The sequence below is a fragment of the Podarcis raffonei genome, chromosome 4, assembly GCF_027172205.1.
Source record: "Podarcis raffonei isolate rPodRaf1 chromosome 4, rPodRaf1.pri, whole genome shotgun sequence".
Classification (NCBI taxonomy): domain Eukaryota; kingdom Metazoa; phylum Chordata; class Lepidosauria; order Squamata; family Lacertidae; genus Podarcis; species Podarcis raffonei.
Window position 1 is genome coordinate 30,825,765 of NC_070605.1, and position 21,786 is coordinate 30,847,550.

Consider the following 21,786-nt stretch of genomic DNA (forward strand, 5'->3'; position numbering starts at 1 on the left):
CGTGAGAAACCTTATTTAATTCTGCAGCTGGTTTGTAAAAATGTTTGTGGTGCCGTTGCCTAAGGACAGCAAGAGAATGCAGAGTGAGAGGTGGTGGAAGTAAATATTGAAGCTCCTCCATGCAGTTCCTCAAAGGCATAATGCACACATGTAAAATGGTCTGGAAACAACTACCGGGGGTGTGGGCATGACAAAAGTGGTTGTGTAGCTTCTAGGTGCATCTTCTAAAGCATTTCAGGCCATGGTACTAAAAGTAGAATATGTTTTCGGGGAGGGGGAGTGAAGTTTCAACAATTCCTAGAAGGAAATGTTTTGCATTTTGAAGAAATTATACAACTGATATTTGCCCACTGATCCTGAGCGTTTTTCAATAAAATAGTTATTGAATTTGGGTGGGTGTTCAAAATGAAAGTGGGCTGTAATGCTTAGAATAGATAAATCACCGAGACTTACATCAAGTCATGACTAAGTCCCATAGACTTCATTAGGCCTGCTCCTATGATTAAGCCTTTGTTGTTACAATTTTAAGTTGTCTGTCTGCAAATCGCTTGGTAGATACCATTTGTCACTTCACTTAGTGGATATGCTTTCAGTTCCCCACAGTATGCAAGGCAGATACAGGCCACGACTGTCTGCGCATGCGTGCATCACTGCAACCTGGAAGTGGTCAGAAAATGGGCTGGACAGAGGTGGGATGGGCTTACACGTGCTCCGCCAACACATGCCGGGGTCAGGAATACAACCCCTGTGCAAAGTGGCCACCGCCTATACGCAATGCGTATTTTGTGGGTGAAGTGACCAATAGGAACGTGTTGGCCTCACCCTCAGTGATGCTGCACAATGCATAATCAACTAGCTAAAGAGAGCTTTTATGTGCATGGAAAAAGGGAGATCTTTTGCATCCCTGTGGAGCAAACCCTGCCCTTATTGAAGCAGCTCCCTTAAGAACATAGGGAGCTGTCTCATACCAAGTCATACTATTGTCCATCTAGCTCTCCAGTGTCCATACTAGCTGGCAGTGGCTCTCCCAAGATTTCAGTCAGGCAGCCTTTTCCAGGCCTACTTGAAGATGCTAGGGATTGAGCCAGGGACCTTCTCTATGGAAGCCAGACGCTTCCTTCACAATAATTGTGCAGAGGGGGGAATGCTGCCAGTACACAGGGCTACCCTGCGTTCCTGTTGCCTGCTTCACACCTAACAAACATTGTAATATGGTTGTTCTACACAAGATGAACTACTGATGCATCTTCGCTGTACATTACTGAATGCACTGCATAAGCAATTTGCAAATGCTTAATCTCTCATATGTCAAGTCCCCCTGCCATTTGCACTGAAATAAGTAAAGATGATCACCGCCTGTTTATAGCACAGTCATCAGATCTCAAGGCACAATGAAGCGATGGAGTAAAGGCTTCTGTTGACGGCTTTGAATAGAAAGAAGAGGTTATTAATTCTGCTAGAGGCTTGTGGGGAAAAAGAAAAGAAAAATCGAGTTGGTACCAGAAAGTTTAGCAGCACATTCCCAAAGAGCTGACTGATCCATATCAGGGATGCTCTGAGGAAAAGAGGCACAGTACAGGATGCCTTAATGCAGGGGTCTGCAACCTGCGGCTCCGGAGCTGCATGTGGCTCTTTTACACCTTTGCGGCTCCGGGGCAGAAACTAGCGAGGGGAGGAGGCGCATTGTGCACCCCGACACTCCCCACTGTGGCGGGTGCTGTACTGGCTGTGATGTCGCATGGGGGCGGTGCGTGCATTAGTCACGCACTGTCCCGACGTCACCTTCCCACCCGCCCACCCGCTACATTGTAAGGGGCATGTACGCTGGTCACCGCATTGAAAGGGGGCATGTACACAGGTCACTGTTTTGAAGGGGAGTGAAGAACACACACACACAAAAAGGTAACTTGTTAATTTAACGTTTACTTCTATGAGGAGGAGTAATTCTGAGGGGTCAAACAAAGAAATAATAAAAAAGTGACAAAAAAAATATTTTTATAATGACGAGTTTTGCGGCTCCGTTTTTTTTTCTTTGGAAACGGGTCTAAGTGGCTCTTTTTGTCTTAAAGGTTGCAGACCCCTGACCAAGCGCAACAGAGCTACATACACCTAGAAGAAGGTGTCTTAATTTTTACAACAAAAGTGCACGTGGGGTGCAAACCTTGGCCACTCTCACACACTATCATTTATCTCTGTTTAAGATGGAATTGTTTTAGGGAGGAATGTGAACTAGGGAGTTAGCTCCTAACATCCATGCCTTACTGTAAAATGACCATGTGCTCTTTTATATGGGAAGGTGGCAAATAAGTCATTGGCTATAGTTTTCCCTTGCCATGTACTGTATATCAGAAACCTCTGGAGCAATGCAAAGCCTCTAAGGAGAGAAATGATCCTTCAGAAAAGCAGGTAATGATTGCAGCTGACACAAAATGCTAATACTCAGTGCAGTTTATTTAAATTCATTGAAAAATAAACTTTTACAAAATTAACACTTTGAAACACATTTAATACTTAACTGCCACCTTAAAGCATTAACACTGGTGCAAGAGAACAGAATTTATAATGCAAAAGATGTCTAAAAATAGAACAAACACATAAATTTACGTTACATTCATACGGTTAAGAGGATACAGTAATGTCAAGTATCCACATCACAGTGTAACTGGTTATAAGATCTAACACTTGTTCTTCAAGAACTGTGCAGGTGAGTAAGAGTGCAGGGTTCAGTAGACATCGCACTTTACAATGGCTGCATGCTTTTCCAAAAATACACAAACTTAATACTTGCGTGTTCATTCGTGGTGACTTTATTATTATTTTACTTGTAAATAGAAGCTTTAAAAATGCATCTTCATGTCTGCGTACCGCACAATCCTTTTGTACCCAGCAAACTCCAGCACTGCAAGAGTCCAATGCTGCCAGAGTCAGGCTTTGTTTCCTTTGCTTTTGTCCTCGGGTGGTAGGACGGGTGCAGCCCCAATATCCACAGTAATGTTAACATACAAACGGTACTTCTTCTTTCCCAAGAGTTTGTATTCCAAAGAATTCATCCCATCATCTCTCCACATTTTTTTAGTGTTCAGTTCAGCAGGCCTAGAGGGGAAAGTAAAGGTGGAATTATGTGAGGCAGGGACAGTAGAGAGAGAAAAATGCTAATCAGATACCAATGTTACAGGTCTAGGTTTTTCAGCAGAGATGAAGAGGAAGTTTTCTAGTGCTATGAAACGTGAATAGATAGGCAAATTCTTGCAAAGAAAAACTTCCAAGTAGGAGGTGCCTCACCCAGGAATGTGCTATTAAGCACATGAGGCTCTTTCGGGAAATTTGGTGGCAGACTGAATGCCTTCACAAGCAGAGCCTTCAATACCAAAAAGGCCAGGTGCAGCCAAAGAGCGGCATAGTTTTCAATCTATCTGAGTGCTATGAACCGAGGGCAGTCCAGTAATCTGCTTGGTGTGCCTCTGAGCATATACAGTATCTCTCAGCTCAAAGCAGCCACAACAGCTAAGGCTGAGAAGAGTTTCTGCGTCAGATGATGTAGCTGATAGGCACCTCTGCTCTTCATTTATCTGCATTCCAGTAGAGCTGCTGGAATGCCTCAACTCTAGCTCTTGAGGAGATGTTTACCAATAAGATATTTAAATATTTTGCTCCATCCTGCTGGTAGTTGCATTGATAAACAATGAATTTGAGGTGCCAAAGACTATAAGTCTCTACTACTTAAATATATATCCTGGCTCAAGGGTGTGGGTGTGGTTTGATCTGGTGCGGATGCAATGTGTTACAAGCCCTGTCTGCTGGGAAGTGTAGTGCACATAAAACCAGTCATGGAAAGAAGAAAATCTGTATTCACCTTTTAAGGTTCTGTACACGTTCAGCAGCTTGTCCATAGTCTATCATTTTGTAATGCCCAACATAAAGTGGAACGCGATCTATTCCCATTCCTGCGATAGCAATCCTTTTGAAGTGAAGAGATGGTGAAAACGTTAATTTACAAGCATAAGTACATGCATTTCAGAACATTTCTCCATAAAAATGGCAAAATCAAGGCAGACAGCAGCAAAGGTGAAATGGTTAGGACTGGCATATTCTAAGGGTTCGTGATTGTCAATTATTTTCTGTCTAGCAGTGACACAGACACAAGATGGCTGGATAATTTGCTCTTGGTGGGTGGAATTATATAAGATCAGGCCAGTTGTTTTCTTTCTTGTCCTACCTTGGGTGCATTGCTCTGCCTCTGCTCAAAAATGGCTCACAAAACCCGAAATAACAGATTTTAGCACCAGCCTCCGCTCTGTATCAGGGTTAGGGTTAGCAAACCAATTCTTTGAAGTTCAGTCTGATAAGCTTCAATGCTGTTCCTTGGAAATAGTTTTTCCTTTTTTTGAAAGGGGGGCAGGCATACGAGTAACATTGTCCTAATACAACCACATATGCTGACAATGGCTTCACAGCCTCAGTGGCCAGTATGAAAGCCTGTCAGGCTGGTGATACCGTGTCAGATTTCTCTGCTTCAACTGCACTGGGCCAAAGTGAGAACTGCAGTTATCAAGTCTACATTCCAAAATACTTTCCCATCTGCTATTCTGCACTATTTTAAATTATTTATCATTCATTAACAATTTTTTAAAGGAGAAATTAGAGAAGGGGGGTGTTTTGGTGTCACAATTAGGCACCATAGAATCACAGGAGGAGATCCTCAGGAATGGTAATTAATAATAATAAAATGGACAAATAGGGAGCATGAAGGGCACAAAAACAATTTGGCATCACACTAGAGTTAGTCAATGTTAACAGATTTTTAACAACTAGAAAAATGGGGGGTTAATTTTGCCTTTCAACAAAAATCAACAAATTTGGGGACATCTTGAGGGGCACAAAACATGGGGCGGGGAGGCCTGGATACCGCCCACAGGTTAGTCACCTTTACTTTGAACAGCGGTTAGAACAAAGTGTTCCATTTACATTTTTATATTCTGTCAACCGTGTTTGGGAGCAGAAAAACGCCCGGGAAAGATGAACAGAAATTTCACAAGACTTTGCCACATTCATGTTTGATAGGGCTGATCTTTGCTCAAACTAGCAACTGGCTGACATTTAATTCAACGACCAGTAAGAAACCACCTTGTCACCTTGCAGCCCCCTGTACACATCCCAATCTAAAGTCTTTTTAACTGTCTGCAAAGGTTTGTATGGGTGCCCTTTTATCTCAGACAGCAATCTTCTTACCCCTTATCATAAACTGCTTTGGAAATTCCTAAGCAGCTTGCCACATGGTACAAGGAGTTTGGATTTAAAAACAAACAAACAACAGAGTGAAAATTTCTGTTCCCTGCAGTGCAGCTTCAGGCTTGTTTATAGATTCTTGCACCGTAGAGCCCTGTCCTTGGAATAGCAGCCTTCAGAGGACGGTTTTCAAATGTTCTGCCATTTCAGCCAACTTTTCTCACACTTTTCTAACTAAAGGTGCAAAACAGTGCTTCTTTGAATGGAAAACACATTCCACACGCAAAAGGGCACCTTTAAATCCAACCTATCAAATGAAGTAATTACCAACCACTTTCTGAACAGAGGTCCTATTGAGCGATTGAGAGCTCTCACATCATTCTTTTAAGCAGGCACAACTTAACTGTTGTTATGTTTGAATTTATCACAACCTTTTTCAACGCCTGTTCCTCAATAGTACCTTTCAGCAATGTCATCATCTTCACCATCTTTGTCCCAGAAGGTATTTGGAAACCCATTTATCTTCATGTAATGCTCTGGGGTCAAAGCAATTACACCACCAAAAAAGGACCAGTATGGGAAACTACAAAGAAAAATAAACCTAGATCAGTTTACCGAGAAAAACAAATATTGCACTGCACTGTGGAAAGCAAAGAGTACATGCGTCTGGCACAACAAACTAGAATACTTTATTTTTCTTTGGTCCTACACAGAGCATCAGGACACAATGACTTTCACATTCATGCAAGTTTAGTGCTCCTGATGCTGTACCAGAAGTGTTGTGAATACAGGGAGTATTAGTTCTGGAAAAAGTTCAAGACTTCAGTATGCTTAAAAACATACCTTCCAAGTTTCTTTTCTCTCACATCTCAATGTTAAGGCCATGATTTAAGCATGCTTAGAAGTAAGAAAATACCAGAAAACAGTTTTTCCTTGCAACAGAAACAAAGCACTTTGGAATGTGCTTCCAATGAACACCAGGAAGGCACTTGCAGTATTGGCACTAACACACCTGCTTAAAACACATCATTATTCCTGAAGGGTGCTGTGTTGGTGTATTAGGCTTATCAAATGTATTTTCTACTTGTTTTATGAAGAACATTTTATTGTTGATTGTATGCTTCTCACCGCCACATTTTTTCTAAAGGTTTGTTGTATTTGCAAATAAAAATAAATTGCAAATAAATTCAATGGGACTTACAATCCCAAGTAAGATTGCAGTTCAAAGTGTCATACAAAAGAAGCGCATGCAGGAGAACACCTGTGTGGTTTTATGCTCCGTACCCTAATCCATATGCACACAATGTTAGAAGGGGAAAAGGAGTAGATGTATTCTATCCAATTGCTTCATAAAAAATGAAATTGCCAGAACCTACAAAACTGCTGGTTGACTGCAAAGCACTTGGCCCAGTGTTAACCCTTATAATTTTTAAACAATTATTATTTAATAAATTCATTTTCATTTGTACTATTTGCATTTTTGTACTACTTGTGTTACATTTCTTCTCCTCTCTCCTGCCCGCCCCCAGCCAATGGTAATATTATGGTTTATGGACCTAGTATACCTTTTCCTTAGGATATTTATTACCTGTAGTATAACTTGTCAATAGCAGTGGACAGTTGTTTGGGGAAATAATCATCACAGGCATAAACATTATAATCATTCTCTGGAATGAGGTCCACATCATGCAGAAGCAGGCAGTCCCAGTCATCGTCTTTCATGGCCTCACGGACTCCAACGTTAAGAAGCTTTGCTCGGTTAAATGGGCCACTTCCAGCCTGAAAAGAGAAAACGAAAATCAGCCTTAGAACACAATGATGAATTAGTTAGAGGGTGCTCATAATATATTGTGTTGCTTTTGTGACACTGAGATATTCGGCATGCTTGGCGTATCAATCAGTTGTTGAAGAAACTAGTTTGCAGTCCAGCAACTGTGAGGAAAGACAAAATTAGTGGTTAGGAAGGGATCGCCACCTCACACAAGCAGCTAGACTATGGGATGAGAGATAAGGAGGCTAAAATAAGGGTGAAGAATAGCTATTAAGTAAAGAAGAACATGAAGAAAGGTAAGTGGAGAATGAGGATCTGAGGAAATGGAAGAAGCAAAATGGAGCTAATAATCACTGGACTAAGATTGCCAACATTTCAGGACTGGAATATGTTAACAGCTGTAAAGTGTTTACATGGTTAATAATGACTGTGATGACCACAAAATTTGTAACATACAAGCCTGATATCAAGCCTGATATCAATTGTACACATTCACACCTAGAAATGAAAAACAACTAATTAATCCCTCCACAAATGGCCTTCTCTTCAGTACTTCCCTTTTGTTTCTGATCTTTACATGTGATTTTATTTTTTATTTTTTAAAATCCCCAGCAGATCACATTATTTTCATAGAAACATCCATAGGAAGAGTTTGGACTAAGCAGCACTCATAGCATGTACTCCATCTGGCATAAAAGCAGCATGGCTGATTAGAAGATTAACCACTTGCAATTAAGAAAGCAGCAGCATCCTTGACATTTCAACTTTTTTCTCCACAGAAGATTCTACGTAAAGCAGATTTTGATTTTATGAGGAGCACTTTATAGACAGCCATATATCGAAACTGCAGGCACACTCCCATATTCTGTACTTATCTGACAACCTTTGCGTTAGCTCATTTTATTAAAAAAAAACATGTTAAAGAGACTTGCAGTGTGCCTTTGGTTTGGCTTACCTGATGAATCAAGTAGATACAGTAGTTAATCTGCTGACGCTGAAGGAAGGGATGGAGATAATAGAGGAAGTGCTGCAAGTGTTTCTCGTGATTCTTGTGTGGCACAATGACAGCAGTTTTGTAGCGAGCCACACAGTGGGGAGGGCTGTAGTGACCACCTGACTGGACATACGGGTTTTTGCTGATGATCATTTCTTCACTGGGTAGTGTGTCAAATGTGACAGCTAAGGGTCCAACTGTATGAGAAGAAGGGTTAAGTGGGTGAGTTTCAGAATAAGTTATTCATGGAGATAAAGTCTCCTACGAGGATGGTTGGTAGAGCACAGGTGCTGATTTAAACATTTTTCTTCTACAAGAATGAGTGTGGGAGGCTCTGGATGAGCTCAGACATAACTGACTAAACCACTAATTAGCATTAGGAGAGCAAGCCTTTCCAAGCCTCAGGCCTGTGCATTTCCCCTCTCCTCTGATAAGGATGCAGAGGAGATTAGAGGCTTCTACTTCCATTTAAGATTAACTGGTTTAGCATTCCGTCCAAACCCTAAACTATGGCTAAACTAAACTAAAGCAAGCCAGCTTCATAAGAGTGCAATTTGATTTGCAGCTTGCCTGAGCTTAGATGCCCCCAGCAAGCTGCTGCTAGTTTAAAATGAATGCTTCTTTGCACTTGTGCAAGGATGAGTGCATGATCCCAAGGCTCATCCAAACAAGGCCATTATGTTAGAACGCAAAATCAATTAGGGACAGGCACAAATCACCCAATCCCTTGCAATAAGAAGCTAGTCAACTGCTTTCTTACAAACTCTAGGTAGTTTTTAAATTCCAGCATGTTTTTATATAAGTACTTCACAGAAAATATATTTAATTGTGGAATCAGTACTTAATTTGCCTTTAAACAGCAAGAGCTATTAAGTATACAATGCAGCTTCCTTGGGTCAGTGGGGTCATAGCGCTTCAATTAACATTTTTAAATTAAAAGTGTTCCATTTTCACAATCAATAGCAGCCTTGAAACCAGAGGCTGGTATAAAGCTATACATTGACCAACTCTATTTACTATTCTGAGGGACTGATCCTTCTTATGCCAAGGGAACACCAATTGCTATGCCAGCACGCAGTTGAATATGACATTGCACCAGCACAGCAAGGACACTACAACTAAATTGCATATATAAGCTGGTTTAGAGCGAAGGAGGAATGGATTTACTGCAGAAGAGTATCCCCATACTCTAATCCTGTATAGAACAAACGTTGGTTCCTTTAACTCAAGCAGATCCAATGATTGCACCTGTACAAGGAAGAAATGGAAAACAAGAAGAGCATACAGTGGTACCTCGGGTTACAGACACTTCAGGTTACAGACTCTGCTAACCCAGAAATAGTACCGTGGGTTAAGAACGTTGCTTCAGGATGAGAACAGAAATCACGTGGCGACGGTAGCAGGAGGCCCCAATAGCTAAAGTGGTACCTTAGGTTAAGAACAGTTTCAGGTTAAGAATGGACCTCCAGAACGAATTAAGTTCTTAACCCAAGGTTCCACTGTACTGTGTGACTTCCTTCATGCATCCACAGGAGACAGACAACACTGGGACAAGCACTGCGAGTAACACCTGGCCACACTGTTTGTTGATCTCTTTTAACAGCTGAATAAATCACATACAGTGGTACCTCAGGTTAAGTACTTAACTCGTTCCGGAGGTCTGTTCTTAACCTGAAACTGTTCTTAACCTGAAGCACCACTTTAGCTAATGGGGCCTCCTGCTGCCACTGCGCCACCGGAGCACGATTTCTGTTCTCATCCTGAAGCAAAGTTCTTAAACTGAAGCACTATTTCTGGGTTAGCAGAGTCTGTAACCTGAATCGTATGTAACCTGAAGCGTATGTAACCCGAGGTACCACTGTAATTAGAATGGTCTGGAAAATAAGAATAAGTTATGCAGAACAAGGAGGATTAAAAGGTTCAAGATATTCAGTTGGCTTCATGGGAAGGAAAAGGGTAGGAGGAGAGCATAGGAAGTCAAACCACACTTACTTAAGGAATATAAAATTAAAGTTAACATACCAAATAATAACAATATTAATAATAATCCCGTGCCCATCTGAGTGGGTTGCCCCAGCCACTCTGGGCAGCTTCCAACAAACTCTCTAAACTAGGAGGGATCAGATCTGCTCTGAAAATTACACTGATTCAAGAGGAAAAGGCAATTACAGTTCTCAGTAATAGTAATGGCAGGGGAGGACTTTGGTAATATGGTGCCCTGGGCAAGGACAGAACTTGGCACATACACACCCCCCCCCCAAATATTCCTTATCTTCACAATAATTCCTTTTAGTGCTGTTGCTTTTAAAATGGATCTTCTCAGTAGGTGCCTGTATAAATATAGGTTTTATTACCATTATTATTATTTTGTGCCCCCTCAGGTCAGCGCCCTGTGCAAAGGAACAGCCTGCACCACACTACAATCCAGAACTTTTTATGGCCATGGTTGGTGCAGAAGACTTCATTAGTAACTAAGCAGATTATACTGATGATTCAATCATGGGTACACTCATCTTCTCAAAAAGCAGCACAGCCTACTACAAACCTTACCCTTCAAGAATATGGAAATGAAGTTATTTCTTCTCACTACTAATGAGGACCCTAGACATTTACTGCATACAAAAGCAAAGAACACCATCTCTTCCACAACATGACTACACTATTTGGATTGAGTCAGCTATTACTTTTTTTTCCTAGACAAGGGCTGAAAGATTGACAGTGTCACTTTTTAAAGTGTGTGAATTTCATTACTGCAAATCTATTGCTTCCCCATCAGGAGTCACAGAATGGCAACTATACTTTGTCTGGCTCCTATTTGCTGATATTGCCACTGCCGCACAGAATGATTTACACAAGCTTTATCAAAACCAAATGAATGCTGCCTAGGATATAGTACCATCACAACTCCCTCTCATTTCACTCCCCACCTTATAATATTGGCTTGATCGGAATGTAATGAGAAGAGAGAAGAAATGGGGAACTTATAGTCCTCCAGATGTTGCTGAACCACAACTCAGGTCATATCTGATGGGAGGACCGGGACTGATGGGAGTTTGAGTCCAAGTCAGCATGCTTTTGCTAACCATAGTTAAGATTAAACACAATTTGGGTTTGGATGACACAGCAAGCTGGAGGTTATTCCAAAAAAGTAATAAACAATTCTGAACTCGCCGTCATGTGGAAAAAACACAAGCCAAGGGTGATGACTTTGCTGCAAAGAACGAATTGGTCAACTGAAATCATAGTGATGTTGGGTGATGGAAAGCTGAGAAGCCTGCCAGAGTTGGGTGGGAAAGCAAGGAATCGGCCTGTCAGCCAGATCCTGTTCCCTACTCCTGTGCTAGACTATGGTGAGCATTATGTCAAACCAGTCCAGCAGTAAGAAAAACAGGCATTGTAATAGACAACGCAAGCACAAGAGCCAGTTCCCTACCCCTGTGCTAAACTATGGTTTGGCCTTATGTCAAAACCAGTACAGCAATAAGAAAAACAGTCATTGGAGCAGATAATGCAAGTGCAAATCCGGAGTCAGGCAGTTATTCAGAAGTAGTTACTGAAAAAGATTAAGTTTTTAAAAATAGCAGCATGCAAGATAAGAGGTACTGGATGCTAATATCTAGCACACTAAAAAACATCTTAAGATGAACAGCAATTGTTAAAAAGGATAACTACTTATAGCAAAAGCAACTGCTTCCAATGGAGGATTAATATAGGAAAGTAATGCAAAAGGAACACAATCCTACAACCCAAAATACAAAAGCAAGTTCACCAGCCAAATTAACATAGGGTTTCTTAAATTTCAACAACAAAGGCAAAAAGTTAAAAGGACAATCAAAATCTCTTGTCAGACTAATGTGGACTGAGTCTCAAATGCCTTATGTATAAAAAGTCCAAGTGTTGGGCAACCTTTGTCAGATCAGATTAAGATATAGTACACCAATGGAGCTTTGCTCATGAGGTAGTTTTAATAGCAAAGCAATACAAAGCCAAAGTTGTGTACCTGCTGTTGTATGGCAGATGTGTGAGTATGAATATTTGGAAGACCTGGGAAACCAAAATCACATCTCATCAAAACCCAAGTTATGCAGAAAGTCACATCATTGACTGCCCCTGTAGCATGCAGCTATGACATCACCTGAAAGAAGGGAACAGTTGCTAAACCTGTCCCCCAGGCATAGTCTGAAATGCCTGAAAATAAATTTGTCTGCTTTTGTGCCTGCATTTTGAGGATATAAAACTGAAATCACTCCTGAAGTAAACTGCCTTACTTTCATTAGTAATGCATAATTGAGGGAGGGCAGTAAATACACACAGTACAGTACTTCCTTTCTGATAAAGTCGAAACTTCTTTTACTGATTTAACAACACAAAATGGATAATTTATTACCTAATTAGCATATCAAATTGTATTATCATACAATCGTAGAGTTGGAAGGGACCCAAGGGTCATCTAGTCCAACCCCCTGCAATGCAGGAATCTCAGCTAAAGAATCCATGACAGATGACCATCCAACCTCCCCTTAAAATCCTCCAAAGAAGGAGAGTCTGCAACCTCCAGAGGGAGACTGTTCCACAGTCAAACAGCTCAAACACATGGGTCCACTGGAAGGTCATCCAATATCAAATCAATGTTTCCTGTAGTAGCCAAGGTTCTCTTAGCACAACAAACCAACCATTTATCAAACACATAACAAAGACAATCCCCAGCCAGTCAAGGACAGAAACAAAAGTAGTTGATATAGCTACAGGTTTTTATGATGCTGTTTGTTGACTCAAAAAAGGAAGCACATACATTGTTTAATGGCTATCCTGCAATTCCAGCACTAGAAAATACAAGCCAACAGGTGTAATTTCCCATCAAAATTCTATATTCTAAAAGAATGATATAATATTTGAAATTAATGCTACTACGAAAGATGTTTTCACACATCGGTCCCAGTATAATAACTATCCCACATACAGGTAAAGCAATCCTAAAACCCAATCAGCTTAACTGGAGAGATAGAATGCAGCAGGTTTCCCTCTACCCAGTCCTGGCAGTGTGGGGTGTGCTCTGTGAACACCAGCTGAGGTTCTTATGGAGCCTTAGTCAGTCCAGCTACTACCAATGGGCCTGATCCAGGCCCCTCTGCAACACCAGCCAGGAGCTGGCACAGTGAAAACTGGAAATTTTACTGTGTGTCCCCCCTTCCTTATCCCTGAGCAGTACAACCAGGAAATGGAAGAGATGGTGGCTCCACTACTTCATGCAGCCCTGCTGCTCCTAAGTGCGAGTTAGGATCACAGCCAAATACAGCTTTCATGTGCAACTCAAATCATTAGGATGCATTACCAACATCAACCTGCAACAATACATACCCAATATTGGTGACTCAGTGCAGTACCGCATAGTTGCCTTATCAGGAGCAGGAGTGAACAAACTGAGATTTGTATAGACATCCTCTGTTTTTGAATAGTCCAATGGGCGAGGTAGCGGAAAAGAAGTCCGATATACAGTTGAATTGCTGCCTCGGTACAGGATCAAGATGAATATTGCTTGAAAGATTATCAAAAAAAGCAGAAAGCAGGGATTTTCTACTCGAGAAAGGGACATTTTCTTTCCAAAAGCCATACTTAGGCTAAACACTTAATTCTTCAAGACACACCGACATTTTAACTTCATGGGTACAGTGCAATGGAACAGTAAATGTTCTCGATGGGCAGCTGAATAAGGGAGCTAGCATCTTTGAAAAATGCCCAAAGTTCTCACAGGATATAATGCAACCTATATTATTATTGCAGATCAAACATCTTAGATTTTAAACATCTTCTATGCATCTTTATCCATTCTTCTATTATTCAATCTGCAATTAAAATGAGAAAAGCAATGAAAAGGTGCTAACAATACATTTGACTTCTAACTGGATATAATGGCATATAAACTATAACTAGGAATACTGTTTTAAAACTAACAATTGTTTGACCTCTTCCGTGTTAGGTGGTCCCAGGTTCATCTGGTGTCTCCGGTCAAAAGCAGCTCAGGTAACATGACTATGAAAGCCCTCTGCCAGAAGCTTAGAGAACAACCACCAGTTCAGCTTGTACAAGCAAATATAACCAATACTGGACTAGCAAGTGAATGAAAGGCAGCTTGATGAAACTGAGTTACCGGTAGATAGATAAAAGGGCTGACAGCAGAAGCAAAGTGGGAGGGCTGTGACTTTCAATTCATTTACATATTTAATTTATATAAATGTATGAGCATTTATTGGGGGCAATCTATAATCACCTGTTTCCCACTTGCCACTGTGGAGTGGAACAGTTTCAAAATGCTGGTATTTAAAATTACGTTTTGGTGCAGATCCCGATCTCCACACTTCAGATTAAATTCTGGGTTTTTAGCCAATACATTTTCTTTCCATTACTGAAACTCTTGTTTCAGGAGAAAGATTAACCCAAGCATAATTATTACATATAATACAATAGGATCTAAAGCAATATTGCAATGTAGAGTACTCCTATTCAGGGTTCCAGTCAGTTGGCCAGGCCCTCTTTCAGGAATCAGAATAAACTATTTCTCCTCCCAACCCTAAGTTTTATGTTTCTCTTTTCTAACTGAGACTCAGCATTCTTTGGCAGCTAAGCATAAGTCAGTCAGTTTTGCCTAGATTTAAAATTTTAGAAACTGTGAAGCCCAGGCTTCCAATTCAGTGAGAAATTCAAATATATTCAATACTTACTTAATTATTTATCAAACCTAAAGTTGTTTTGCTGCTTTAACAATACAAAATACATAATTTAACACTTAATTAGCATAATATTATACTTATTTGGCATTTTTCTTAATTTTACAAAGCAATGCTATGTGTTCTTCAGAAGAACAGCCCATTTTGCAAAGTGCACGTAAATGCAGTATACAACTGTACCCTTACTTTTGTACAAGCAAATATAACCAATACTGCACAGTACTAGCAAGTGAATGAGAGGCAGACTGCAGCACCCTATGCTACTTAAAACACAGGCATCTTAATTTTTGCCACCTGGGACATAGGCAAATAAAACTTGAAAATATAAATTACAAATGTTGTAGTAAACAAACAAACAAAATACATTACTTGGGAAGAAACCGCATTGCATACTCACAATATTAAGGACTGGCAGCATATTTGGGTATCAAGATAAACTTGCACCAACAATGAAAACACTGAGCACACCTTGCATGAGTGTTCACAGAAATTATCATTTTCTAACCCAGTAAAATAGATTGCTCTACATAAAACCATTACAAAATGTGTTTTAAGTAAACTGTTGTCCTCATCTAGAAGAAAAAAAGAATTATTAATAATATATTTTCTCATTGCTGTTCTCACATACTGTCATTTTTATTGGATAAGTAATTGTACTTTATGGCTTTTCTTGCTGTTATATGAATTATTATGGCAGCTGGGTGTTTTGAACTACTTGAATATAATCCCAGTAGTGCAAGAGTTTCAGTGTGGTTCACTGCTAGCTGGTTGACTCTCTCTATTCATCTGAGAACAGGTGTTCTTTCAACCAGACAGGGAAAGTTGAATGTAATTTGATCTGGCACTCAAACATGTCCTAGTCACTGAAACGAGAATGACTGTTCTTTGAAATGGTCTTTGACTCTCAGGGTTTTCAAAATCCAGAACGCAGTGTCCTTGAAGCACAGGGGAAATACTCAGTTGATCTTATAGAACAGTATAGCACACTATTAGAATATCTCATGCCTGAACCCCAGATACTGTTTTTAATATCAGGAGTCAGTCATGGAACATGGGGGTGGGGAGGAAATCAGATAGATCGACACAAAGACTTTCAACCATATGCAGAGACTTTTCACAACCGCTGAGAACCAGCAGGATTGGTGGGGACATCTTAAAAGGAGGTAAAAGAGCCCTGCCATCTCACCCTTTTCATAGGAATTCGTTCATATTTTTTTTCCCTTCAAAATATGGTCCAGCCCCCCAGAAGGTCTGAGTGAGCCGGCCCCCTGTTGAAAAAGTTTGCTGACCCCTGGCCTACACTCTACAACAGAATGGAATAAACTTTCTACTGATAGAAAATGTAAAGTGGGGAGGGCGGGGGGGGCGGAGAGATAGGAGAAAATCACAAGGGGTAAGAAGTTGGCTTCCCACCTCTACCTCTACCCACACAGAGCAGTCTTGAGCATATTTTTCTCTCAGAAGTGGCGCTTCTAAGTGTCCTTAGCAGTCCCGCCATAATGTGGTGCCTTGGGGGGGGGGGAGGAAGCTTCAGAAGAGGGTCAAGCAAGCCCCTGAACTGTGCCAACGGAAGGCAAAACAGAGAAATAAGAGGAGAGGCCAGCAATCAATCTACAGCAGGGGTCAGCAAACCTTTTCAGCAGGAGGCCGGTCCACCGTCCCTCAGACCTTGTGGGGGGCCGGACTATTTCTTTGGGGGGGGGGGAATATGAATGAATTCCTATGTCCCACAAATAACCCAGAGATGCATTTGAAATAAAAGCAAACATTCTACTCATGTAAAAACACCAGGCAGGCCCCACAAATCACCCAGAGATGCGTTTTAAATAAAAGGACACATTCTACTCATGTAAAAACACGCTGATTCCCGGACCGTCCACGGGCCAGATTTAGAAGACGATTGGGCCAGATCCAGCCCCCAGGCCTTAGTTTGCCTACCAATGATCTACAGTATTGTGCAAAACAGGGAGCTTGCGCATTCGCACTGGAAGCCATTTTTGGATCTTCCATTAGGCCCGGGTAAAACTGAGTGAGAGCTTCCTATTGAACACAACTGAGAACCTCGGGATTTTACCATAGCAGTGAATCAGTAATCCTCTAGCCGGTGGGGCAGGAAAGATTTTCTTCTAACCTGTATGCTTGCTATGGTGGCTATTTCATCATGACAGCCTGCCTTGACCCTGTTCGTACACTGCTTTGTGAGTCCTCAAAAAGTGACTAAAGCTGCTTTTAAATAGTGAACCCCTCACAGGGCTTTTGCAACTCGGATCTTCTTCTACGTGTGTGTGTGTGTGGCAGTGGGGGAACCCCTTATTAATTTATTTCTCACAAACATGGGCATAGCCAAATCAATCAAAATCAATAGAAATCTGAAGTCCCCCCCCTTACAAAAGTCAGCCCCCACTAGCAAAAATCCTGGCTATGCCATTTTTAAAAATCGCGTACCAAGGCCAGTAACACAGCCTGTTATCCCCACAATGTGTGTCTGAGAGGGATTAAGTCAGCGTATGACAGTTTGGACTCCTTTATTATCATTATTATTGCCAACCAGAACTGTGACGTTTCGCATTTTTCCTCTGAGGAGAAAACAACCGCGGGGGGTGAGGGTGGAAGAGGAGGATTGAGAAGCGGACACAGCAGCGCTGGCAGAGGCGGGTTAAGTTTAACTTAACCCCCATCCCAACCCCCCAAAAACCCACCCCTCAAAAGTTGAAGCGCAGAGTCCCATCATCGCCTTACAATTCGCCCCACAGCCCAAATCCAGGGCTGAATCCCGCGCCTTGAAATGTTTCACACCCAGCAAGACCCGAGTTAGGAAAAGCTACTCCGTGTTTGTGTGTGGAGACCGAGAGCGAAGCGAAAACCCCTCGACTTAGCTTTCGGTGCCGGTAGTAGGCGACCGTCCCTCACCCCTATCTGCCCGTTTGCTTGTTTATACAAGTATTTTTTAATTATTATTTTAAAGGCTGCAGTCGATGAGACTTTGGAGGGTGGCTTAACTAACTCTACGGGACAAAGGGTAACTTTATATGTCTTGACTTCTTCCCCAGCCCCCGGCCTGCTTGGGTTCCCGGCCCCAACCCGCCACCTCTTGACGGTTCACACGAAGCCCCGTTCCCTCCCCCCGCAACCCACCCCGCTTCTCAGAGAAGCCTGACGAGCGAACAGGTGCCGCCGCCGCCGCCGCCGAGGGCGAGAGATGGGGCCGCTCACCTGCCCGCCTGAGAGAACGCGCGTGTGCAGGCACTTCCGTCCAGAGGGCTGTCGTCGGGACCCGCCCACCTCCTCGCTTCATCCCCGTGTTTCTTTGCATAACAAGGGTTTCTAGGACTACAGCTCCCGAGATGCAACGTGACGCCTAGGCCCTCCCTGTGGGGTTAGCGTTGCATGCTGGGAATCGGAGTCCACTAGGGCTCCTGCCTTGCTGTAGTCTATGGAGAAGGAATCGGCGCCTGTCAGACGGAGTCTCTCTCTCTCTCTCTCTCTCTCTCTCTCTCTCTCTCTCTCTCTCTCTCTCTCTCAGAACTGACTCCTCTTCAAGCGAATCCTTCCCTCTCGTTCTCTAAAGAGCAGGGAAGAGATTAAAATCTGAGAGGAAAATAATATTTAATACAAAAGCAGCAGCACAGTGTCAAAGTGGACGGAAGAGCTCTGCTGGATAGGAGCAAAGGCTGATCTCTCCCTATCCACCTTCTGCACCTCATACAAAATTTTATATCACATTCATGCCACATACTTGGTTTTTTTTCCTTCTTATCTAAAAAGCCTCATGCAAAATGCCCTTAAAAGCCATTTCCCCTCCCCATAGGGAAAGTGTTCTACCCTCCACATTATATTGGCTGCCCTGTTTTGCAACTTTCGCTGTGTGTTGCAAAACATAAGAGATATAAGTTGCACAGCTCTCGGGGCTATTACAGTGTGAGAATATCGACATTTCATAGCAGAAACATAACAATTCATTTTATGCCTTTACATTAAAAGGAAAAGTTGAGAAGCAGCGAAAGCATCAGAATGACTAGTAGATGTGGCTGTCAGCTTCCACTACATTTATAGACATACTAATATTGTTTTTAAATATCATTACCATCAATTATTAAAACCAAGTTTACCAGTTAATTTTTGAAATTGGCTTTATTTGGTAGGTTCAAGCTTAATATATTGCTGCCTTAAACCCCTTTGGGTTGATTCCACTATCTCACCAGTTTTGCTAGTACTAATATACACCACCAACCTTTGCGTTTTGGGACCTAAGTGCTGTATTCAGGAATGAGACAGATCTGCTAGGTTAGCCCAAGGCCACAGAGACTGCACGTGGCACAGCAAACTTACTGACGCAAAGCAGGTCTGAGTCTGTCAGAAAGAAGGGTAGTCTGTGCTCGATGAAATCCTTCACCAGAACATTTTACAGATATGTTTTCAAGCTATATCCCAATACTCAGTCCAATTTAGAAGGTCTGCTGCCATTGAAGCAAAGCAGCATTCTGAAAGCAAAGTTTAAGAGAATGGACAAGGGTAGTTTATCCAGAGAAGAGGGTCTGCATTATAGGACGGTCTCTCAGGAGATGTGTAAGGTAATGGAACAGTAGCCATAAGACAGGGAACATCTTTTCAGATATTGTTCTGTGTAGAAAATATACTCCACACATTCTCCAAGGATCTCAAGGTAGCATTCAATGCATCATTCCTCCCCCTCCATTTTTATCCTCACAGCCCATCCTATAAGGTGGGCTGAGAAAAGTTGGTGACTAGCTCAAATTCTCCCCGTGTGTCTGATGGGTGAGTGGCGATTTGAGCCTTGGTCTCCTTGGATCTATTCTGACACTGTTACTACTGCGCCAGCACCAAAGGGAGGGGCAGTCTACATGAATTCATTTTAATGTCCGAAATAAGCCTCTGCGCATAAAGATTTGTGTGTGTAGGCATCTCTCCATTCTATCTGAAACTGTGCCATTCTTTCTACACCTAATAACTTTTGAATAGGAGCTACGTGACGATGCAAATCAAGAAGAAAGGGTGCAGCAGAAGGAGAGAAACAAGAACCCCATGGAAAAGGAGGTGGGAAGTCGACAAAAACAAGAGAAAAGACGAAATGGTGTATTGATTGTATTTCTTTAAAAAAAATGTTGAAACTTAATAAAAAAAATTAAACATCCAAACCTTTCCACATGAGGCTGAAATTTGACTTGCAACTGTTTTGCAATGCAAATGAGAAACTGGCATTGGGCAAAATGCTCATTCAAATGACAAATGTACTTCCTCGTTCTACTCTGCTTTAACAGCAATCATTCATTTACAAATAGACAGGCAGATCAAGCCACATACTTTGTTTTTTAAGCCACAGGATGTAATGCACACTTTGCAGGACTAAGCACCATTAAATCAGTGGAACTTCCTGTGGGTGGATGAGGAACAAGAATAAGGTTGGGCTGCCAGAATGTCCACACACACACACACACACACACACACCACCAATTTTTAAGTACTTCTTTTCATCCATAAGAGCTGGATGCTTTTATTTTTAAAGTAAAAGTAGAGTGAGAGCACAAACTTGCAGCCCCAGACAGCTTCACTGCTAATTTGACTCTTGGTCATAAATCCCCTGCTGTTCTTTGATGGGTGCACCTCAAAACCAAGAAACATGTGTAATGAAGAAGCATGAAAAACCTGCATGAATCCTCATAACTAACTTTTTAATAAAACATGGCCATTTCTAGATAGCCGTAATCGGCAGTCTAGACAGGTGGATAGCACACAATTCTCAAGGTGCTCTTCTACACAGAACAACCTAGCTTCAGACTGCTTAATCAAACATTGAAGCAAACGGGAACATTTGTTGCAAGCAATAACCCCCTTTTTATTGGTCCCCAGGAACTGTCAGCCAAGAAGAGTCAGACTCAGATGGTTTCCATCTTAGCCCATGTAAATAGAAAGATTGGAGGCTGAACAAACAAACACGGCCTAAAGCAAATGCCCCAATTACTCCAATGTGAACACACACAAAAATGTTTTGATCCTGTTTTGGTTTTCAGAGAAATCCAGCCTTCGTTAAATGTAATTAATATCCATTAAGGCTCTCCCAAATGCCATGCCAATATAAAAACAGTGTTGTCAAATGGACAAAACGTTACCCTTTAAGCTAGGAAGCCTCTGCGGTTGATGTTGCATGATTTTGGGAAATCATGTCCAAAGAATCAGATGTTGGTGTGCATGTGTGTGTTTGAGGCCTTCAGAGTGATGGGTGAACAGAGGTGGGGTGTTTTTGTCAGGTGAAGGGGGAATGTTCGGATTCCTTTGCTTCTTTGTGACACCATTTCTTTATACCTTTTGTGGGTGTGTGGGGGCCTGGGGGTACGAAACATGGAAATTGGAAGGCGGGCAGCTGGGTGGGTGAAATGTACTCTGAGAGAACCTTCAGTTTTGTGGAGTTTATATCAGTTTGTAATAAAAACTGTCAGTCATCGGGTGTGTCTGTCAGTGCTTGCCTGGCTATATATCCTTTGTTCAAACCCCAGGTCACACCTGATAGGCTGGTTCAAACTTCCCTTATGGAGCTAGATTGGACGGCTCCCACAGCCAATCAGATTACTACATTCTAAAGTCCTACCTGCCTATTATTCTAGGATTAAAGCTCCAGATACAACAGTGGGTGACAGCAGGAGCAGCTGCAGAAGGTTGAACAGACCTGGCGAAGCCTCAAAACATGTTGACAGGATCTCTGTGGTTTGCTTCCTTTTTCCTATTGCCTGATGTTTATCAGCAGTATCACTGCAGACACTGCTTCCTGAAACCAGTTTCATTTCTTTCCTTGTTAGGGCGTATGGCAGCCCTAACAAATAGTAATAATAAATAAGTACTGTGCTGGATCTAGACACATCAAAGAAGCGTTTCAGTTAAACGCGTTGTAAATTTAAACAGGGAAAACAGGTACAGAAAAAAGGGACCCCACAGCACCATCTGGTGGTACACTGTTATATCGTAAAGGTAAAGGACCCCTGACAGTTATTTATTTTTTTTAAAAAATATTTTTATTAACAACTTCAACATACAAACTGTCAAAACATATCATATTC

The 21,786-nt window shown here is 41.8% G+C and overlaps 1 protein-coding gene across 5 annotated transcripts; it reads right to left on the reverse strand.

Moving 5' to 3' along the window:
* Positions 1–2,433: 2,433 nt before the first annotated feature.
* Positions 2,434–18,146, reverse strand: LOC128412742 (beta-1,4-galactosyltransferase 3-like). Of its 5 annotated transcripts, none has more exons than XM_053386058.1 (7): positions 17,930–18,142; positions 13,350–13,834; positions 7,953–8,188; positions 6,815–7,005; positions 5,687–5,809; positions 3,854–3,958; positions 2,434–3,093 (listed from the first exon to the last, which is right to left on the reverse strand). In XM_053386058.1, exons 2-7 carry the CDS (start codon positions 13,600–13,602, stop codon positions 2,925–2,927), a joined length of 1,077 nt encoding a protein of 358 aa, XP_053242033.1. In that variant the 5' UTR covers positions 13,603–13,834; positions 17,930–18,142; the 3' UTR covers positions 2,434–2,924. The 5 variants fall into 5 exon arrangements, with proteins under 5 accessions (XP_053242033.1, XP_053242035.1, XP_053242036.1 ...); XM_053386060.1 differs by lacking the exon at positions 17,930–18,142 and adding an exon at positions 17,852–17,917; XM_053386061.1 differs by lacking the exon at positions 17,930–18,142 and adding an exon at positions 17,721–17,743.
* Between the last annotated feature and the right edge of the window lie 3,640 nt (positions 18,147–21,786).